Source organism: Gasterosteus aculeatus, chromosome 11, assembly GCF_964276395.1.
Source record: "Gasterosteus aculeatus chromosome 11, fGasAcu3.hap1.1, whole genome shotgun sequence".
NCBI lineage: Eukaryota > Metazoa > Chordata > Actinopteri > Perciformes > Gasterosteidae > Gasterosteus > Gasterosteus aculeatus.
This window is the reverse complement of record NC_135699.1, coordinates 16,983,951-17,005,355: the sequence shown is the minus strand read 5'-3', so window position 1 is coordinate 17,005,355 and position 21,405 is coordinate 16,983,951. Positions and strand designations below refer to the sequence as shown.

At 50.3% G+C, this 21,405-nt stretch overlaps 3 protein-coding genes, 2 long non-coding RNA genes and 2 other non-coding genes across 12 annotated transcripts in view; 4 read left to right on the top strand and 3 right to left on the bottom strand.

Annotated features, from left to right (window-relative positions):
- Positions 1-878: 878 nt before the first annotated feature.
- LOC120827600 (cytoglobin-1) lies at positions 879-5,008 on the top strand. Of its 3 annotated transcripts, none has more exons than XM_040190631.2 (3): positions 879-1,298; positions 3,606-3,837; positions 4,353-5,008. In XM_040190631.2, exons 1-3 carry the CDS (start codon positions 1,150-1,152, stop codon positions 4,539-4,541), a joined length of 570 nt encoding a protein of 189 aa, XP_040046565.2. In that variant the 5' UTR covers positions 879-1,149; the 3' UTR covers positions 4,542-5,008. The 3 variants fall into 3 exon arrangements, with proteins under 3 accessions (XP_040046565.2, XP_077940255.1, XP_077940257.1); XM_078084129.1 differs by having other exon boundaries at positions 941-1,298; positions 3,606-3,927; XM_078084131.1 differs by lacking the exon at positions 879-1,298 and adding an exon at positions 1,348-1,508 and having other exon boundaries at positions 3,488-3,837.
- Positions 5,009-5,353: 345 nt separating this feature from the next.
- LOC120827601 (uncharacterized) lies at positions 5,354-7,600 on the top strand. Its single transcript, XR_013451360.1, has 4 exons — positions 5,354-5,586; positions 5,906-6,064; positions 6,881-6,899; positions 6,983-7,600. It is a non-coding gene; the product is annotated as an uncharacterized LOC120827601 (long non-coding RNA).
- A 592-nt stretch (positions 7,601-8,192) lies between these two features.
- On the top strand, positions 8,193-16,116 carry fbf1 (Fas binding factor 1). 4 transcript variants are annotated; one of them, XM_040190625.2, is made up of 30 exons: positions 8,193-8,678; positions 8,782-8,809; positions 9,192-9,249; positions 9,332-9,398; positions 9,479-9,526; positions 9,609-9,750; positions 9,864-9,944; positions 10,045-10,101; positions 10,440-10,556; positions 10,649-10,778; positions 10,888-11,003; positions 11,076-11,169; positions 11,252-11,620; positions 11,719-11,772; positions 11,856-11,923; positions 12,173-12,324; positions 12,410-12,457; positions 12,547-12,669; positions 12,797-12,897; positions 12,980-13,186; positions 13,294-13,401; positions 13,719-13,858; positions 13,969-14,087; positions 14,188-14,310; positions 14,397-14,573; positions 14,648-14,824; positions 14,922-15,059; positions 15,154-15,256; positions 15,338-15,474; positions 15,789-16,116. In XM_040190625.2, exons 1-30 carry the CDS (start codon positions 8,676-8,678, stop codon positions 15,870-15,872), a joined length of 3,369 nt encoding a protein of 1,122 aa, XP_040046559.2. In that variant the 5' UTR covers positions 8,193-8,675; the 3' UTR covers positions 15,873-16,116. The 4 variants fall into 4 exon arrangements, with proteins under 4 accessions (XP_040046559.2, XP_040046561.2, XP_077940253.1 ...); XM_040190627.2 differs by lacking the exon at positions 10,045-10,101; XM_078084127.1 differs by having other exon boundaries at positions 11,856-12,324.
- Positions 16,117-16,890: 774 nt separating this feature from the next.
- Positions 16,891-18,191, bottom strand: LOC144384563 (uncharacterized). Its single transcript, XR_013451359.1, has 5 exons — positions 18,041-18,191; positions 17,749-17,817; positions 17,436-17,554; positions 17,181-17,244; positions 16,891-17,010 (listed from the first exon to the last, which is right to left on the bottom strand). It is a non-coding gene; the product is annotated as an uncharacterized LOC144384563 (long non-coding RNA).
- LOC120828525 (small nucleolar RNA R38) lies at positions 17,079-17,148 on the bottom strand. The gene has a single exon (XR_005713543.2). It is a non-coding gene; the product is annotated as a small nucleolar RNA R38 (small nucleolar RNA).
- On the bottom strand, positions 17,326-17,395 carry LOC120828526 (small nucleolar RNA SNORD49). Its single transcript, XR_005713544.1, has one exon. It is a non-coding gene; the product is annotated as a small nucleolar RNA SNORD49 (small nucleolar RNA).
- A 660-nt stretch (positions 18,192-18,851) lies between the features above and the next one.
- Positions 18,852-21,405, top strand: part of LOC120827599 (sphingosine kinase 1-like) — a 10,477-nt gene continuing 7,923 nt past the window's right edge. The window contains exon 1 of the mRNA XM_040190630.2: positions 18,852-19,411. Within this exon, the coding sequence (XP_040046564.2) occupies positions 18,991-19,411 (421 nt within the window). The 5' untranslated portion in view covers positions 18,852-18,990. The remainder of the gene's footprint in view (positions 19,412-21,405) is intronic.

The following is a 21,405-nucleotide window of genomic DNA, read 5'->3' as shown; positions in this document are numbered from 1 at the left end:
GGATCTGAATGTTCCGGGCTGGGCGGTACACAGTCAAAAGTATTCACAAAGCGCTGTCAAATGTTCTTTATGGACTCATAAAACCGCTGCAGCATCAACAATCATTGACTAAGACGTCTCGCCTCGTTTCTCCAGATCCACGGCGGCCGCCGATGCCAGATTCTTCAGAAACCAGTTTGATATTTGATATATGCAGCCTGACACGTTCATGAACTCTGAAGCACAGCAATCCCAGAAACGCCCTAAAAAGCCTTCCCCTCTCCCCCCTCTCTCCCCCCTCCTCCGGCTCCACAAACTTGAAGGTTAACGGTAAACTCTGAAGGACTCTGTCAATGTTTCACGCGCGTCCGTTGACTGTTGGCACCTGGGCGTCCCCGCTCAGGGGGACAAGCGGCCCCCCTCGAGCTCAGCTTGGGCTTGAACGTCTTTTGTCCTGAAGGCTCGCGCCCAGATTCTTGGCAGCTTCGCCCCGGGCCGCCGCACATAAGCGCTAAAACGAGAACATTCCTCCTGATGACCTCTGTCAAAACACAGGTGGAGAAATGTGCAAATGGGGCGAGCGTGTCTCTCTCTCTCGAGGGTCTGTGCGTACGGGGAAATAATGTGGATCTTGACCGAAGCACAAAACGGACACAAAATAGAACAGATTCTGGTCACGCTCTTTAAATTTGTGTCCCCGCGTTTACGTCGGCTTTGTGAGAAATTCAACACCACAGTTTAATCTCCTGCTTTGGACGGAGGTAAAAGGTCAGAGGGCTCCTTTCATCTCATTTCAGAATCATAATCTTACATTACATGCACGTTTGGAGGATTTGTTTCATATCTCATCGTGTTTTTATCAAACGCCACCTCCAGAGGTGAGAGAGAGACGGGGGGGAGAGAGAGGGAGAGAGAGAGAGGGAGTACACAGGCTCCTCCTCATTCGCTGCCTGTGTTTCTTGTGTTTCTGCAGCCTGTTCTTCACTCACACTCAGATCCAGAGGTGGAGAGCGAAGAAGAAGAGCCCCCCCTCTTCTTCTTCTGATTTTTCTTCCTCTCTTACCAAGAAAAGACGTAAACGAGGCAAAGAGGTAGAAATTTGGCGTTTGGTTCCTTGCTCTCGTCTGCGTCGCCTTTCTGCAGGTGCTGAGCTGTGCACAGAGCTTCCAGATGGAGAGGACGCGGGGCGAGGGCGATGGAGAGGGCGACCCCCTGGAGAGGCCGAGCCCTCTGGCCAACAAGGAGAGGCTGATGATCCAGGACTCGTGGGCAAAGGTCTACCAGAGCTGCGATGACGTCGGCGTGGCCATACTCGTCAGGTGATGGTTTTTCCTCGTTTTAATCTCTTGCATGAAGCCGGAAATCGCCACACCGGAGGAGTTAGGGAGATGTAGAGGAAGGGCGGACCGGTGTGTGATAAGACGGGCGAAGCTCGATCAGCTCTTGCGTGTCACACGAAGGCGAGTTATCATCTGTTATCACCATCAGCAAACAAAGATAAGTCGCATAACAGACGGGTGACTTTTAAGGTAAGTGATCCAAAAGCACCGATAAAAAGAAGGGGGTTTAAACGGGTTCTATAAATCAAGAATGCAACATTCCCATTAAGATGTGTTTTGATAGAAGCACGGCGGCCTCAGACGATGTGCTTCTGTGGCCGTCCATCACAGTGACCTTCTCCGGGGGTTGTTTTCCCGCGGAGGTGGTCGGGATGAGAGTCAAACCCTCAGTGCTCGAGTGCTGCAGGTTATTCCCCGAAACCCCCCCCATCCCACCAAGCGAGGGAGGTCAAGTGTCTCCGGGTCTCGTGGAGGTGGAGGTGGAATATAGTGAAATAGTGAAACTAAAAATGGATGTGCAACAAAAAGTACACGCGCTGATGAGGGGCCGACTCTTTGGACTTCATCTCATTTCTTGCACTTGAATTACTTCGCCGATGATAAAATCAAGTCAGCATTTCCCCCCTTTTGTAAAATAACTGCCGGATCTAGAAGGTCTGCTGATGCTTTTCTGCCAAACAAAAGCAGCAAGGACGCATTAACTTAACCCACACTGTGGCATCATCCTCCCATCGAATGCAGCTGCTGGATCCAAACTGTCTCGTTGACTTTAGAAGCTTCCCGTCCGTCCGAAGGAGCTCATATTTCTGCTTGTGACACTCGCCTTCCTCTTAATCCTGTTCGTCAAACCGTGTAGAGGCAAACGTCAAACACTGTAATCCGTTAATTGGACGTCTTTGGCGCTCAAAGTGCTCCCTCCCAAGGAGCCGGTAATGCTTCAGATGATTCATACAAGGCCGGCAACCTGAAGCAACACGTCTCCAACACGTCTCCAACACTGGCAGCCGGACTCTTTTGTGTGCTGGCAAAGTGTGAGAGAGTCTAGGAAGTCATTCAAACTGTGCACAAAAAAAACACAACATCCGAAGGGGAACCGCTGGCACGGCCCGTCGCGCACTTCTTTCTTCATTGATTGCAGGAGGTGAAAGTTGAGAATAAGCAGGGCGCAAACTTGTCCCGACCCATCAGGACGATTTCACACAGTTTTCTCGCCATCGGGGGAACAAAAGCGCAGCACTCGAGCGGAACCAATCAGCATCCTGCTCGTCTTAGTTTGACACTAAATTAAATGAACTCAACCATGTTTTCTTCTTCCGCGTTCCTCCACGAGCGCCCTGCGAGCCTCAGGAATTTGAGAAATGGGGACTGATCCATAAGCTTCAGCACTCTCCCCCAAACCTCAGCTTCGACGTGGACCCTTCGAACGAAAAGGTCTTCAGGGTTAGAGGTCCAACGTGTCAAATTTAGGAAGACGTCTGTGTGGTAGAACAACAAGGCCCCCTCCTCCCTTCAGCGCACATATGAAGCGTATAAGCATCTATGCTCTTCAGAGATATGGGAGGAATGTGGACGGGGCCGATTTGGCCAGATGCACTGGCCCTCTTCCCAGACTGGGCGAGAGGGTGTTTTTACGTTGGTTTTTTTCCAATTCTTTCTGATACTGTATTTGTCTCGGAAAGAACCGGATGGGCAAATAAATATTAGACCAGGAAACTAAACCATAAATAATACAACATTGTTGTTTCTGGAGCGAGACTGTGGTAACCACAAATTGCTTTCTTCAAACGCTTAATTTACGCAAATATCTTAAATTGCGATGGCTTATCACATAAAAAATTCCTGCACTCATTTTCAAAGTGCAGATGTTATGATTTATTCGCTCCAAGAACTTTGACCAACGGATCCCGGCGATACATCGAAAAGAGACAAACAAATACAAAAAGACACATTTGGAGCTGGATCAACCTTTGGGATAAACATGTGGAATGCAAACTCTGATTCAGTTCTTCAGCTAAAGGAGAATAGTGTGACTTTATTGGTCATATTATCATCGGTAGTGATCTGTCATATTTTCTCAACAGCTGAATGTTTTTCCCCTTTGCACCACAAAGAAAACCGCTAAAGGGAAAATGTGCTTCCTTCCCCTGCCGGTGCGGCTGTTTGCTCAGGGTATCTCGCCAGCTGGAACAACAGAAAACAAAACGTGGGTCCTCTGGATCGAGCCGCTTCCGACTGCAGGGCGATGAGATTAGCGATTGAGAGGTTTCCCATCTCCCTCCCCGGCAGGCTCTTCGTGAACTTCCCCTCGTCCAAGCAGTTCTTCAGCCAGTTCAAGGACATCGAGGAGCCGGAGGAGCTGGAGAGCAGCGGCCAGCTGAGGAAGCACGCTCGCCGAGTCATGAGCGCCCTCAACACGCTGGTGGAGAGCCTGGGCAGCGCGGACAAGATGGCCTCGGTGCTGAGGCTGGTGGGCAAGTCGCACGCGCTGCGACACAAGGTGGACCCCGTGTACTTTAAGGTACATGGAAAGCAGAATCCACACGCAGGCGATAATTCATACTTGGGACCCGTGATGTGTACTGAAGGAAGCGTAAGCTGCAGGGCGGATGTACGTATGCAAAATGCAAAATGTTTTTAAAAGGTGCGTTCTCGCTCCTGGCCAGCAGGGGGCGACTCCTCTGCTCCCATAGACGTCTATGAGAAAATGATTCTACTTCTCTCTTGATTTATTCCCTCAGTGAACATTGTAAACACGGGTTTATGGTCTCAGTCTCTAGTTTCAGGTCTTCTTCAATACAGCATGATGTTCACTTATTGAACTACGGTCCATTTAGAGTCAAACAGACCATAAAGCATTCTGACGCTCACAGACCGATGGTTCACATCCTCATGACTACGCCCACTTCTTAAATACAGTCTCTGAATGTGTCCCACAGAGATCGTAAAGAACCTTTCAATCGGGGTCTGATGAGGAAAGAATTAGGAGTTTTGTGAAATACCCTGTGACCCGCTGTCTGCCGTTGTCTGGTCCAGATCCTGAGTGGCGTGATCCTGGAGGTCCTCGGAGAAGAGTTCTCCTCGTTGGTGACGCCGGAGGTGGGCGCGGCGTGGACCAAGTTCTTCGCCATGGTGTGCCGCAGCATCACGGCCGTCTACGAGGAGGCGGGCTGGACGAAGCTGTCGACGCCAACCGAGCGGAGCTCCTCGTCTGAGTGTGTTTAACCGCGGTCGACTCGTAATGTCCGTCCGGCGGCTTTGACGGAGAGGGATTCTTCAACTGGGCCGACCTTTGACGAGGAGCAATGTATCTGGGGACCTATTTGGGGAATAATGTTTAATGTATAACTTCATCATAGTGGGCTATGGGACATGTACTCTATGTGTGTGTGTGTGTGTGTGTGTCAGAGATGGAGAGTGGGGGAAACTGCAAACACAACCCCAGCAGTGGACAACAGGCCACATTTTACTTGGATGTGCCTTCTACCAAATGTGTAAATCCAGAAAGGAAAAAGGATAAAAAAAAGACCTGTGTATACCGTTCTTTACAATATCATGTGATGTTTCCCTTTATCATATTACGCAGACATTTTTACATTTTCTAAGAGGTAATTGTGACGGTTTACATTATTTTCATTGTTACCTTTCTATCTGTATTTACCACAACTTTTAAATAAAAATACAAAGAAAAATCTCACTGCCACAATGGATCCTTTGAATATGTGTGTCGACACCGTTTTCTCTATGGGTCCTTTTTTTTTGCAGTGAGTAATCTATTCCCCCGTACGCTCTCTTTTCCCTCCATGTCTCAGGAACACTTGGTGTTGAAGTGCCGCTTCGAGCTCATCTCAACGGGCCCTTTCACAACGTGTGCGCGTTCCTTCACACAGAAGAACGTTGATGTTCATTTCCTTTGGAGCGGCATCGACGGCACGTTGCCGGGCCGCGGTTGTGCTCGTAACAGAAAACACGCAGCATGCTCTGTTTACCTCCTCCATCCTTGATCCAAACTAATCCTCCGAGCTAATCTCCCCCCCAGTCATGAGCCAGCGCCAAGAGGGGGAGACTGAAATAGTCAGACTGCTCCGCCACAGAATTCCGCCTTTCTGCCACTCAAGCCTTTCAATGGGAGTAGAGCGCCGCCGGGCGCTGTGAGGCATCGTCGGGACCCCCCCCACGAGGCGGGTTTCGGGACCATGTGCACCACTTTGATGGTCCTCACCACCATCGCTCTGATCCTGCGTCAGTGGTTCTCCAACAAGATCCAACCGTGAGTACCGGGCCGGGGGCCCTCGAGGCGCCCAGCGGGTTCATTAGAAGGTCCAAAGTGGATTCCCGCTTAGAAACAGGTCTGACGCAAACAGCTGGTGGATTGTGGGTAAAATATCACAAAATAATTGCACATCAGCTACTTATAGAGCAACAGTGCGTGTGTGTTTGGGACAGACGTGTGTGCATCATTGATTTGAGGAGGAGAAAACATGCACCAGAGCTCTGGAGCAGGCGAAAGCCTCCATTGCTCTCACGAGTGTCCCACACTGTCTGGAGAAAGGGGTGTGTTACTTTGAGTATTGTCCTCTGTATCGCAGGCAGGGGGACACCGGGGACGAAGACGCGCCTCACAGGAAGAGCAACGGAGCAGCAGAAACCCCCAGAAGACAACAGTGAGCGTCGCAGAGTAAGGACACCATCAATGGAGTCGGACTGAGGATGTGCAGCCTGCTGGACGTCCACAGGAGGATATGAATGTAAATCAAAAGGGCACCGAGCTTGTTGACTGTCGTTTTCAATCCAGAAGTCGCAACTGATTTGCGTTTGCAACCTGTCAATCACGAGATGGACCCGCCCTAAAGTATTCTTGACTCTAAATGTACCATAATTTAGTAAGAAGAGCATCATGATTAATGGAAGAAGACTTGAAACTAGACGATAAGGCCATAAACTCATATATACAATGTTTACTGAAGACATAAATAAGTAGAGTCGTTTTCTCATCAACTAAAGGACCACGTGGCTAATTTAAAATAAAGTGCCTTAAAAATATTTGAGGGCAGCAGTGTTCGTATTTATTATTTTAGCAACAAAAATCTGGAAAATGCTAAATTTGTTCAACCATTTTTGTAAAATCAATATCTTTCAAATTGAAAATCAGCCGCCCAAAGAAAAGTGCACAACAGAGGACAACATACGGACGGACAAAGACACATTGTGATTCATGTGGAGGTGGTGTGTGTGTGTTTGGGGGGGGTTACAAGTGGAAAGTGGAGCAGTGGAACACGGATGCATAAAGAGCTGAGACGCCTGCCCCACATTTAGCTTTCAAGCCCTCACTGCTACACCGCTAAATGATTCAGAAGTCATCTCTTCTGAGGCGTATTAATATCAACATAAGTACTTTACAACCACAAAGCTCAATGCGGCTGAAAAGGTCACTATGGAGACTTCTATTAGATCGCACGTTCTTATCTTTCTTTTTGTATTGCTATGGTTGCACACACCCGTTCAGCTTCTTTTCTAGGCATGACTTTGCTTTTTCTTCCCTTGTGATGCACCCTGACCTGCAGTCGGCTCCCATCGAGTCAGGTGAGCGTCAGCTGATTGCTGAGTCATTCCAACGGGACTGAACAAGAGCACAAATGGACATTATTGTTCTTCTTTTTTTCCAGGGATTTCTGCTCTCGAGACGTAATATTCACCGTGACGCAACAGTGGGACCTTTTTGTAGCTTTCTCTCGTGACCTTCTGATCTGATGCACCTGAGAGCCATCGCCACGTCTCCCCGCAGGCTACCTGATCCATGAGGCCTGCTGGACCCAAGGCTGGGAAACGCCGACCGAGAGACAAATGTGTATAATCATCCTAAAACCGGTGCAATGCTGGACGATGCTAATATTGATCAGGGTAAAAATGGTAAATTGTGGGTTGTGCCTCTGCATAAAAAAGAGCAATAGTTGTAAAATGCTTTTTCCTGGGTTGATTTTTTGTTAATGTGTTGAATATGAATGAGGAAAGATGCAAGATACTCTTTAAATGCATTTAAAGAGTATCTTCCTGTAAGATCTCATAAGTGACCTACACTTTCTTTATAAAACGTGGCTGAAGTGTTGTATCATAAATGGAAGATATGTGTCTCGGGTTTATGTTGTGAATGCAAAAAAAAAAGAGCAATCAAAGGCAACTGTGTGCTGTTGTGTTCTTCTGAATCGTGTCTCTCACTTGTACTTAACAAGTGTGTCTGATTCGCTGATGATTTATTAAAAAGAAGCTTGTTTGTATAATAATGACATCAGTGCAGCCTTTATTTTCCTCATGAGCCTCCATATCCATTAATTCTCCATTAATCCATTAATTAATTCTAACCATTAATTCTGCCTCCACATATACTCAACAATCAATCATCATCTCTAGAAAATGGTGATTTTCAGCCTTGATCGAGTAAATGGATGATTTTCCATCTAGATATCTTCGGAACATTTGCATTGAGCACAAAGCAACAAACCCATCATCAATTATCCAACAGACATATTTGTGTGGGTCATGCATGGCCGGACGTTTCTAACAGGGGGGGGGGGGGGTCTGCTTGTTTTGTGCCCCTCGTGGGACAAATATCTGTGTTTTGATGGAATGCCGAAAAGAAAGATCACGTGACGTTGGCACGCGGACCTAATGCAAACCATCCCGACTGTGGAGAAACAGTGTTAAGAGCTTTGAGCAGATGATTGAGAGTGTAACATCAGACCCAGACCCAACTGAATTAAGCGCAGGCTTTAGAATATGAATTATTCAGCTCTTCGGTTTTGTTGAAACTGATTTCCTTTGACTGCTTCTTTAAGCTGTGACGCCACCTGGTGGTCAAAATGTTGGGATTCACCAAATAAAGCAGCGGAAGACGTCGAGAGTTCACAAGTCCACAACAAGCACCTCCGCATTTAAACACAGCCCAAACCGAAACCCGCTTCCTTAAAGGACACGTTAAGACTACTACACCCACAATGCACTGCGGGCTGCAAAACAGGAAGCGTCTGTCCCGCACGCGCCGGGTGCTACAGCTGTAGCAGCGCCACCGCGTTCCGTTTCCATGTTTAACGTTAATGTAACTTTAACCGGGAGATTTCTAAGAAGCCGAATGACGATACACGATGTTATTAAAGCACCAAACAATACGCGCGGCATTAACGTTAAATAACCACGATGGACGAGTGGGTCGTTTACATGCACGCGCAGTACTGGTTACCCATGGAGACCGGTGACGCCTGATCAGATTTAGCTAATAAGCTAACGTTAGCTAAATTAGCTAGGCTGGCTAGCTGGCTAAATTAGCTAACTGTTTTAAATCACTGGCGGAGGAGATTTTACAAAATGGTGAGTTCAATTGGTGAAAGTGTCAACATTTTAATATGCTATCGAGATTTATTCCAGCTGGACAAAACGTAAAATCACATTTTCGTGTTGTGTAACGTTATAGGATGCAAAGAAGGGAAAACTATCCAAAAGTAAGTTCCTTACGTGTTTTAAATTCTGTAACATACCGCATAGTTGTTGTTTTATGCTTGTAGTATTATTATTTTTCTAGCAGGAAAACAGAAATGCGTTCACTTAGCATTTAGGATACAAAATGCTTGTCACATAGAATAAACAAAAATAAAACATTCGTGTTTTGGTTGTTTTATAATCAGCAGTATAATCGGAATGAAGCATCTTTAATCATAAAGGACAATAATACGGTGTAACATAATATCCTTTTCACTTGGTTCATTTGGAGATGCTTCGCTTGACAGTTTATTGGTTGATCAAAACCAGCAAGCAGACCAATTTGTCAATATTATTGTGCTATGACTGTGAGTTTTGTGTTGTATAATATTTCCTGTTAAACAGCTCACTCACCAGACCTTCCAGTGAGGAGAAAAGCAACTCGCAGTGGACCTTTAACTCGGTAAGTTGGGAGAATCACAGAGTTACAATCCACCAATTACACATCTTAACTCTTAGTGAGTTGTTGTTTTTTTCTTTTCCAGTACTTCTGCCACTGATAACATCTTCAGCCTGCTGGCAGAGGAGGTAAAGAGGGACGGGGACACTGAGGTATGGAAACACAGATGTGAAAAGATAAATGTGTACGTTCAGTCTTGCATTTGAATCTTTATATTCTGTTTTTCGTCCAGGACTCTGTCTCAGCAGCAGACCCAAACGACATACTGAAGAACCTGAAGGTTGGTCATTATAAACTCCGTAAAAGCACAAAGTTCAGCTGTCAGCACATTGCTTTTTAAAAAAAAAAATCTCCTTGCACAGGACATGGACGACATGGACGCTGACCTTTTTGCGTCAAAGAAAAAGCCCATTTCAGCTCCTGCACGAACAAAGCCGCTTGGTGACGAAGGGCTGAGGAAAGAGACGTCCACCTTAGAAAGTACATTAAAACCAGAGGCGGCAGGTAATTCAGCGCACACGTTGCTCCCTCCTTATTCGCTTTGCATCCCTCCCAGCTTTGAAGTTGGCGTTCACAGCAGCAATCAGAGAGAGTCGTGTCTCCTCCTGCGTCCTCAGATGAACCCGTCGCGGGAGGGAGGAGGACAACCTTTGCGCCCTCGTCCACGGCGAATAACCACAAGAAGTTCACCTTCTCCGGTGAGTGAGCCTCGGTCCCGTCCAGCTACGACGACGAGCTCCATGTTACCCGGCGGTTTACTCGTAGCTTTGTTTCTCTTGAACCGCTGCCTTCGTTTAGACACTGGTGATGACGATGGTGATGAAGAAGGTCTTGGTCAGAAACCTGACACTACAGGTACTTTGGTGTCCGTGTTTTTGGCCTTTTACGTGGTGGTTGAACAACATCCGGAGGTAGTTTCAGTGGCTGTGAGATGGTCATCCTGCACGAATGGACCAATCGGGACATAGAAGTGCGCAGTTTGTGTTTTGGTACACCTGTACAATTATTCCCCCCCTGTACATGTCAATGAATGCGATACAACACCACTAGTAATTATTGTTTTGGTGCAAACAGGTCGACCTAATGAACTGTAAAAAAAACACAGTTACGTGGAGCTTATTTTTAAAGTTTAAAAACATATTAGGATCATATTTACTGCTTTACAGTCTGTGTGAATGTAAATCCCTCTGCAGATCCAGACGACCTGCTGGCGGATCTTGATGACTTACTTCCAGATGAAACCACGACCAAACCTACAACCAAATCTGCACCGTCTCCTTCAGCGTCTCCTGTCCTGAAGAGTGAAACCTGTCAGCCTTTCAATGATTCCCCACGTCTTTGTGTCCAAACTTCACACAAACAAATACCAGAGTACAGTGTGTGTGTGTGTGTTTCCTTTCAGCCAAGGCAGCAAAAAAGAAAAGCAGCCTCACATTTGATGATGAAGACGACCTCATGGATGCTCTGGGATTTGACAGCGATAAAAACCAACCCCAGAAAAAAGAGACCACGCTTTTGTTCAACGGGAAAAGGTCATTTCTGCTTCTGGGCTTTGAGGATGCTGCTAAAAACAAAGACAAACGTGGACAACTTGGGCTTTTCTCTTAACGGTGTCTCTTTTTCGTCCCGTTGTGTCCTCAGGAGCGAGCCCCCTCAGAGACCTCGCACAAAACTAGATGAGATTCTGAGGAGCTCAACGTCACAGCGACCCCCGACGGGCGAGAGGAAGAACCAAGAGTCGGCGTCCCCGCCGAGAGGTGACAAGAGTCCTCTGCATCTCAAAACAGACACCAAATTTTTCCCATAACGCCTTTTGTTCCCATTCTCAGTGCCGCCGCTAGAAGATTCCCTGACTTTTGGCGCCTATCAGCCCACCATAGGAGCCCCGGCTGAAGGGCGCCAGTCCCGCAGGCAGTCTGTCAGGTGTGTGTGTGCTACTCTCCCTATTTGGCCTCTTTGGCCGCTGTTGTAAACTTAAACGCTGGATCCTTCGTGTCATGGGCAGGTTTTCTAGCGAGGACGTCGGCCCCTCGACCCCGGAGAAGAAACCGACCCCCACCACCCCCCCCTCCGCTCCTCGGCGCTCCTCGGCCGACTGGCTGGGCCTCAAGACGAAGGACGACCAAACCTCCCCAGTGGCCGACGCTGAAGAGGCCAAGACCCCCACAGAGTCTCGCCTCCCCCCCCCACTAGAGAGACGCCCCTCCCTGACCGGTGGTCAGGCCGATAACCTCAGCAAACAGGTCTGTGGAGGCCAGCAGAGTGAGGAGGAAGAAGGAGGAGCGCTGAGCAGGTGGACCCGTGAGGCCCAGATGCCCAGGCGGAGAGACTCTCTGGGCCTGGGAGAAGACGCGGACGTGGAGGCGACTGTTGGGTACACAACGAAAGAACAAACGACACACACACACACACACACGGGGACGGAAGGGGCTCGTTCTTCGCTTCTGAACCATGAGCTGCTCTTTGTTTCAGTAAACCAGCTCCCGGAGGCCGAGAGGACGCTCTCTCATCTCCCAAGGAAACCAGGTGAGGTTCTTTTCTCATCCGTCTGAAAATCAAATCGGTCTGAATCCACTGACGCCACAAACTCTCCTTGTTGTTTCGTGCAGCGGCACTTTCCTCGGTGAGGCCGGCCCCTCGGCTCGCTCCGCTCCCGCCGGAGAGACGACCCGGCGAGGTGCTCTTCACAATAATGACTCTCCTATCACGTTTCCTGATACAATGGTGACTCTTCGAAGCCACGCCCCTTCCCCAGGCAACTCGATTGCAGTAGAAGCAGATGAGATTGCGACCGCTCGCATTGTGCGCCGCCTCTCGCACCACCCAGCCTCGCCTCCCCCCTCCACCTCCTCCAGATGCTCCTCGGCAACCGCCCTGCGTGCTGAAGGAGACCTCGGACACATTCTGAACTTGTCTCCTCCCTCAGGTGGCCTTCCTCCTCCTACTGGTCCTTGGCCGGTTTCTGCGGCTGGCGTTGGCTACGCCCAACCCCACCTCCCGCCACCCCACAAGGGACCCAGGGGGCCAAGTCAGGCCTCGGATGAAACCCTGCAGCAGCCGCCTGCTCTCCAACAACAGGTTTGGATGCTTTTTCTGTATTAAGGCAGTTCTGTTATGATCGATTGATCGGTTGGTTTTGACCTCGTCTGTATCGTCTGAACAGGTGACGCTGTCAGCAGACAGTCTGCAGCAGCTGCTTCTACAACAGCAGGTGGAGAACATCGAAAGTAGATTTATTTCAAATGCAAAGACGCATCCATCCCCGGGTTTGTCGTTGACTCGCGTTCTCTTCTGTGACAGATGATGCACCAGCAGTTTCTGGGCCTGGGGGGCGCCGTGGATCGGGGGGCCCTGCAGGGACTCCAAGAGAGAGCGCAGCAACCTGCAGACTACCAGGCTCGCATCATCCAACTGGAGGGACAGGTACGTCAGCGCTGTTAAGGGAAACTAATAGATGGCCTCCCCTGCTGCCCCATATTCTACTTCCTATGTCACCTCTGTGCACATGCACAACCCCCCCCCCCCCCCCCCCCATTGTGTGGTTGTCCAGGTGAAGACTCTGCAGCTGGAGCGAGAGCAAAGCCAGATCCTGCTAGAGAAGGTCCGGCAGCAGCATAAACAGGATGTGGAACTGATGGAGAACGCACACAAGTGGGTCATCCTTCAAACACAGTACGTACACACGTAGGTCTGCAGGCTCAGCAGAGGCCTCACCCTCCTGCGTACCTTCCAGGGGCCGCGTGAAGCTGCTGGAGGAATCGGCGGCCCAGAGGGAGGCACAAGCGCGGCAGGAGTGCGAGGACCTGGCGGAGCGTCTCTCCGCGGCGACGCGCTCGGCAGAGCAGGAGCGCTCGGAGCTGCAGGCTCAGTACCAGCGCAAAGTGGCTCAGGCCCAGCAAGACCGAGACCGAGAGGTGGAGCGGCTCAGGGACCTCCAGAGGTGCACCGGGGACTTCTTTCTCGATTGTGTAACAAGGCCGCCATCGTCACTTGAAGTTATTCATATTTGTATGTATTGCTGTATTTGTCTCTTTCGCTGCCGACCAGGAAGTCCGTCTTGGAGATGAAGAGAGACCACGAGGACCAGATCCAGAGACTGAAGAAATTAAAGGACGAGGAGATCGATGCAGTTACAAGCGCAACGTCTCAGACCAGGTCAGATGTCCTCAATTACAATTATACAATAATGACAGTTATTAGAATTGAATACATGTTTTACATCGAGCGCTTCACACGCTGCGAAGAAGAGTAAAGTATGTCATGTGTACAGAATGGACATAAGAGCAGGACAGCACAGAGAATCCATTAGACAGAAAAGACAGCTCTGTTAAGAATAGTGATGACAGCGCTGATAATACCAGGAATGAGTGCTTAAAATTCTGATGTACAGAATGAAGCAACAGCAAACAAGAACAGGATGCTTTTGTTCTACTTAGAAGGTCTGGGTTTCTCTTCCTATTATTGTTTCCCAGGTCTCTTACGGTGGTGATGGAGCAGATGGAGCACTTCTCCTCTCAGCTGGGGGATCTGTGTTCTCGGGTGGAGAGCACACATGAACACACGGCTCACGGCCTGGAGCACGGCGCCCGGCAAAGAGACGAGCAGCTCCGAAGTACCTCAGAAACACACACGCACACACACAGAGATCTGCTCTCCTTGTACAAATGGGTCAACGTGCACGTTTGTCTAAATGCACGGTTGTTCTCTGAATGCACGTCTCAGTGATGCAGGACCGTCTGGCCCGGGAGCAGAAAGCCATGTCCGAGGAGAGAGTTCACCTCAAGGACATCATTTCCAGGATGGACGCTCAGCTCAGCGAGCAGCAGAGACAGCTCGAGAAGGTCAGGGTTTTTTATGATACCTGCATCTGCTTTGTCCTGGCAGTACGCACAAAAAAAGCGGGGAGGTACCTTCCGGTTTATTTACATCCATCCGCCTCAGGAGCGCTGGAAGATGACAGCGGAGCAGGCCAAGGCCGAGTCCACCCAAAGGGCCGTGGAGGGGGAGCGCCGCGCCCTCAGCGTGCAGATCAACATGGAAAGAGAGGAGCTGGAGAGAGCCAAGGTGAGCCAGGTCACGGCCACGTCAACCGAACCCCTCCTCCTCCCCCTCCTCCCCTTACCGCCTGCCTCCCCCACTTCTGTCGTCAGAGTGCACTGCTGGAGGAGCAGAAGTCGGTGATGCAGCGCTGCACGGAGGAGAGGAGGAAGCTGGCCGCCGACTGGGCGCACTTCCACAGCCGGGAGCAGCAGCGGCACGAGAGGTCCGAGCGGGAGGTCAGCGGTCTGCTGGAGAAGAGAGAGGGCTCCATCGTCAGCCTGGCACAGGTGAGCCACAGGGAAGCTCCGTGTCTACGGGACTACGTGTTTATGGGACGTGTAAGTACTTGTTCTTGTTGTAGGAACAAGCCGACTTAAAGCTCCACCGCGCAGAGCTGAAACAGAAGGAGACGGCTGCGGCGCAGGAGAGGGGGACGCTGGACAGACTGAGGGAAGAACTGGACCGAGAGAAAGAGAGAATAAGCGGCGCCGCCGTGAGACTCAAGACACGAGCCCACGAGGTGGAGGCCTTTAGCGAGGTATTGGCGCCCCCGCGCGGTCCCGTTAGCGCTAGCAGCAGCAGCAGCAGCCGCGGCGTCGTCGTCTTACCTCTGACCCCCGCTGTGCTCCACGCAGCTCGCCGCAGCAAAGTACGAGGAGGGAGAGCGGGCGCTGCGGGAGGCGAAGCGGGTGGAGGCCGAGCACGAGGCGAGGCTCCGAAACATCCACGACCAGACGGAGCGGCTGAGGCAGCGAGAGCAGCGACTCCTGCAGGTGCGTCCCTGGGGGCGGCGTTCAGAGCGGGGGGGGGGTGTGCTGCGTGCGGGAGAAACACACGACGCGTGACTTCCTGCAACCGCCGTCACAGGAGCGGACGAGGGTGGGTCACCTGCAGGACGACCCCGAGAGGCTGAGGCCAAACGCCGCGATGGCCTCCACGCCGCGGAGGAGGATTCCAGCCGACGGACCAGGTGAGGTCAACTCTGTTTGAGTCACCTGTACGAGTAGCTGTTTCACACGTTAAATGGGGCACGTTATGGTTTCGTCTCTAGCGGCAGATGCAGGTTCATTTTTGCCAAATCCTGTGCTGTCGTCGACCCTGAACGCCCCCCCCTCGCCGTTGTCCGCCAGCTCTCAGTCCATTGCTCTCAAGGCGAGCCTGGCTCTGTGGAAGTACACGGCCGAAAAGGTAACGGGCTTAACGTGAAGATAAAAACCCATGAAAAGCAGCGACCAGGTTACACGGATTCGTTCGTCGAGTTTCACAGTAAAAGCCTGGAAGACGTCCAATCAGGGAGTAAAGTCTTGACTCTTTGCCACCTGACTACTAGCAAATTCAATTTAGTCATGTGATCATGTTTATCTTGACCTATAGATCTATAGATCATGCCACTATAGATAAAACCCAGAGCGGTTTTTCAGCTGCTTTGCCCACAAACGACTTTAGTTTAAACGACTCTTATCTTAGTAAATTTGACTTTGAATGTTTCTTCCTCCCAACAGGACCGAGAATACCTCCAAGAGGAGCAGATCTTTTTAGAGAGTTTAAAGAAGAAATCCTACAGATCAACTTTCAATGTGAATTGACCACCAGATGCTGGGTGACTCCGTAGGATTAAAGTCATTTAAGTAACGCAGAGAACTTTGAGAAACATTCTGGACGGTCAACGTTTCATCAGGTAATAGTTCCCCGACCAGGGATAATTTAGTGACTACGCACCTGAAGCGCAGGGTAAACACTTTACACACCTCTGGAATTTTAGAAATAGCGTCTACCCACCTCAGTTCCCCACTGGACTAATCAGAAATAAATGGTCATTTTGAACATAAATGCTGTAGTCTGAATCATGTCTACGGCCCTCCTATCAGTGCCTTGTGGGGCAACACCAGACAGGATCCAAACACAAGGATTCAGCCTTAAAGCCCAGTTTGTGCTTCTGCGTTTTCAGAGCGACGCAGACACAAGACCCACCTATGTGAGTCAACTAATTGAGGCGACGCAAGTCTCCCGCAGCGCACAAGGCTGCGATTGGTCTAACTACGTCCTTTACGGAGTCTCACATTTGTGTCCATAGCACAATGCTGTAATTATTAAAAAAATTATTAAATTATTAATGTTGGAAAGAACAATTAGATTGAAGAGCTTTTGTGGGAAGAAATGCGTAAATATGACAGCTTCTACAAGCAGTCATTGGCGGACTATTCACTGAGGGAGATCTCCACTAACGCCGGTCGAGGGGAACAAAGTTGTGGAGGAAAATACGGGACAAATGTGTCCGATGAAAAGCATCAGCGGCGACGCACGGGGCAATAAAGTCTATGATAAATAAATCCAACGACTTCCACACAGACGTCACTAGGTTTTATGCGACAAAAGCGAGCTACTCCACCTGTTCTGGAGGTGAATTGCTCTGCAACACAGACTTTTAGAACTATGACGTTAAACTAGTAGTCAGCCTTCGGTTACGAGGTCTGTACAATCACAATTCAGTTTACCCACCTCGAATTTCAAAAAGCTAATAGTTCATACAATACGTGGTCTAAACTGAACATTTAGTTTGCATTCTAAACATTTAACCAGTTCAATAGAATATTTGAAACAGTCCAATGTTTTAAGCATTTTATTTAAACACGTTTCAGATCAGTCTACTCCATTAATCATCAATACGTGGCAGCAGAGTTCTGGATTCATCCAAACTGGTCGACACAACCTCGTTGATCTGATCTGCAAATTAGAATAAAAAGTGAGATTAACATTTAACGATGGACATCAAACACACAGCTTCTTTGTTCAAAAGCCTCAGGTTACCTTAAATCATCACTTAATTTCAGACAGGGATAACTTGTTTCATCACTGGCTTTACAACCATCACGCTTCCACCGCTTCACATTTACCTGTTGAAACTTCTCCGTTCCCCCGTGTCGTCTTGAACATCCGCACGCGTTGCAGACAGAAACCCTGGGGGTGAGAAGAGTACATCCGAGTCAGTAACCGGCGCACAACACCACCACCACCACGAGCGAACTGCGTGACGGTGTTCCTCAGGTAACAGTTCATTCCATCGTCAGTTATCGCATCGGACGGCACTTCCTAGGTTATCATCACCGAACACCAGGCAGGAGCTCACGGGAGGCCCGAGCGGTACACACCTTCTCACAGGGCCTCAAGCCGCCCTCCCCCCGGGTAGGGCTGGCTGGAGGAGGGGGGGGGGGGGGTCAATCTGGACGATCCGCTCCGGTCTTCCACTACACCAGGCTGAAATCCACTCCTGTCACGTGACGAGACATTCCATTAAATGTGACGTTCGGTCCGCAGCGCGCGAGACCACGCGCACGCGTCAGGTATCAGCAGGCATCAGATTTAATTTATGTCAGCACGCGTTATTTCAGACAGGGATAACAAGATCATCACGTGTGCTGCAGAGCAAAGGATAGAATAATAATAACGCACAGTCGGCGTTACCTTTCATCGTGTCTTGCCGTGACCACGTGGGCTGGACGAGGAGCCTCATTCCACAGTGACCAACGAGTCCTGCAACAAAGTCAACGCGTTAAAATGCTCTTCCATGTGGATCCCACGATGCGGTTTACTGGTTTTACACATTGCAAATGGAATAAACCTTTAGTGGATACGGATCATGCCATACGGCCTTCCGCCACGCGTTAGCTTAGCTAGCAGCTAGCACCACTCCCACGAAGGCGCCTCGCCCCGTTAAATTACTACGTCTACTTTAGTTCATCTAGCGTGACGTTACCTGTTCACGGCGGCTCGTCCGCGGCCGGGCGGAGAGGCCTCGTGCCGGCTGACCGCTGCATGTTCGGAGCGCTGGAGGAGGACATGCTGCTGACTTCAACGGCGAGAGAAAAAGGACCGGACTCCGGCGTGATGACGTTTTTATACGTCATAAACGTCACGTCCCACGTGATTACTGACTGGGTGTGGCTAAAGTTCAATTTGCGTGCGAAAAGTAGGTTCATGTTCCATAAAAGGAAGATGAACTCAATGTTGATAGAGGTATGATTTAACAAATTTCTAAAAGTATAAATATATAATTTGTTTTGGTATAAATATTACATCTATGTAGTTTTAACACTTAAGAGCTTTTTAAAACCTCCCAGCAGCTGGTTGTTTTCCTGTAAATGCATATTCAACAACATACATGGGAGTGAAATCAAATACATCTGGATTTTAAGATAACTAACTTTGATATAATTATGTTTTAATTAAACATTATTGTAGTTTTACATAATTGTAAGGCTTATTAGGGTGGACATCGGCAAGCAGGTCAAGCTAAAATGTTGATGATGATGCTCGTTGTCAGTCGGCTGCTCCTCAGGCTCCATCACTGCGGTTCCCCCCCTCGGTCACTGGGAGAGAGAGAGAGAGAGGGAGAGAGAGAGAGGGGGAGAGAGAGAGAGAGAGAGAGAGAGAGAGAGAGAGAGAGAGAGAGAGAGAGAGGGGGAGAGAGAGAGAGAGAGAGAGAGAGAGAGAGAGGGGAGAGAGAGAGAGAGAGAGAGAGAGAGGGGGGGAGAGAGAGACTCGGGGAGCCGCGCTCACCGGCTCCCACAGCGGTGCTGAGACAGGAGAGAGCGGCCGTCTGCAGCCGCCATCCGCACACCGGCCCGCGGGACGCGTCGCTGACCCCCCCCCCCCCTCTCCATCCCCCCCCCCCCCTCCCGCTTCTCTCTGTCTCCCCTCCCCGGGATGGAGAACTCTGAACCGGACCCATCCCGCCAGCGGAACGGGGTCGCGGGCGTGCTGTACGGGGAGTTCACCGACGCGCTCAACGACCGGCTCCGGTGCTCGGTGAGCTTGACGCAGAGCCGCCTGACCGTCCGGAGGATCTGCGCGTCGCCCGGCGGCGCCACGCTGGTGTTTAACATGACCGACTGCGTGGGATGCCGGGCGCACGGCGGGCCGGACGGCGCGGACGTCGGCGCCTACTTCAGCGCCTACTTCTACCCGCTGCAGAGCCGCTGGATGAGCGCCGGGGTGGCGCGGCAGCGGGTGGAGCAGCGCTTTCGGGTGGCGCCGGTCCGGGACCCGCTCGCCAACCTCCGGGAGGCGGAGAGGTGGGCGCGTTGCATCAGAGACGCCTCCATGCTGCAGGCGCCCCGCAGAGACGGTGAGTGTAGAGGGGGGGGGGGGGTCACCTTTAAATGACAAGTAGTGAACGAAGATATCACAGTTTATTCCAACGTGAAGATGATCACACATCAATGAGCTCCGTCATTCTTTTTTCTGCTTTTCTAATTGCAAAAGTTGTATAAAGTGATTCTGATCGATGCCTGCAAGGGAAAGGTGATCCAGATGTTCCAGCTGCCGCTCCATTCATTCATGAAAGGAGGCTCTGAATCCAAAACACACACACACACACACACACACTAAACAGATCACTTAGTCAGTACTGCTCGGGCTTCATTATTCCTCCTTTAGTGACAGGTGGAAAAAAAAATCCCATCAAAACAAAGCCGCTTCTTTTTTTCTTTCTGTTTTCATCAGAAGCTTTGTCTCATTATGTCTTCGCTCTGCTTAAAATGCACACTGTCCTTTGTCTCTTGATGTCATTAGCTCCTCTGTGCTCCATCCTGGGGCACAATGAACGCGGTAATTAATGTGAATATGAGAAGTGTTTAGAACCCCACCTCCACCCCCCTCAATCATTTATTTGGGAGGAAGTTGGTGAGACACGCTGATGATGAGACAAAGCTGTTCGGGTCCCACAATGATTCATCTTTTTAGGGGAAGAAGCCCAGAATCGTGGAATAAACCCTTTGGCTGAGTTTGTATAAAGCGGGCCGATCCCCCCCCCGAGCACCAACAGGGAAGCAGATATTTGACTTGGTTGGTTTTCGCTGAAGATGGAGCTGTAGGGGCCGGATGAGGAATAAGCAACTAGGTGTGCACTGCAAATAGAGAGAGACACTGAGCTTCTTTGTGGTGGGACCCCCCCACCCCCCGCCCCCCCTCTGGTCTGCTTCCCAGCAGGAGTTTGGGTTTCAGCCCTGTACGGGATGCAGACGGTAACCTGAGAGCCGCCGCTGCTGCTGCTCTCATCAAACAGCTCCCGGTTGCTGATGAGCCACAGACATGTAACATCTTTCTAACATGGTCTCTCATCACTGATTTCTTCTCTTTTTTTTTTGTGCCTCTTCTGAACACAGCGTCTCCGTGACGATGAGCTCGCATCATTCATTTATGAGCTCGTTTCAGCATCCCGGATCCAGGCCAGCCGACGCATTCAACAGAATATATACGCCGGTTAAATGAGTGACGCCGCGGTGATGGGTGCTGTCGCGGCGGGGAGGGCGAGTGTGACGGCCAGTCCCATCCGCTAATCCCCTGGTTGGGTACCCCCCCCCCCCCCCCCCCCCCTCGGTTAATTGCGGCGGCGTCTCATCTGGTGTTGCAGATGTAAAGGTCGGATTAAAAGTGCAATCGTCTCGCTAAAGATTGCTATTTGCTCAGAGTGATCGACTTTGAATTGAAGATTTAACGCGTGCCGGTTTGTGCTGCGATGCTCTTGCCGGCTCCTCTCCCTCCTCACTGCAGGTTCTCTGCTACGAATGAGCCGTAAATAATGAAGTGCGCTGGCTATGATACAGCGCTGCTGCACGCTAATGGCCCGCGGCCTCCACGGCGAGGCCGCGTGCAAAAATGCTAGAGATGCAGCCGCAGCAAAGGCCGTCACCACGTGACCTCTGACCCCCGGGGCCAACACGTCGCCCCCCCCCCCCCCCCCCCCCGGAGCCTCGGCCTCCTGCTCCGTGACATGCGGCTGTCAAGGCCTGTCAACACCGGGTTAAACTATCTGCACGGTGGCAACAACAAACGCTTTCCTAGCAGTTCAGTGTCACAGGCGGTCTGAGTGACGGCTTGTTTGCACACTTGGACTACACACAGACGCACACACAGACACACACACACACACACACACACACACAGACACTCAGCGGTGTGATGGATCTGTCTTCTCTTCACATTGCAGACTGATTTCACATTCACCATCATACCCTGCGTCTGTCTACCTGTCTCTCTCCATCTGTCTCACACACACACACACACACATGTACATCAACTCACACACAGACGCACACAGACACACACAGACAGACGGCC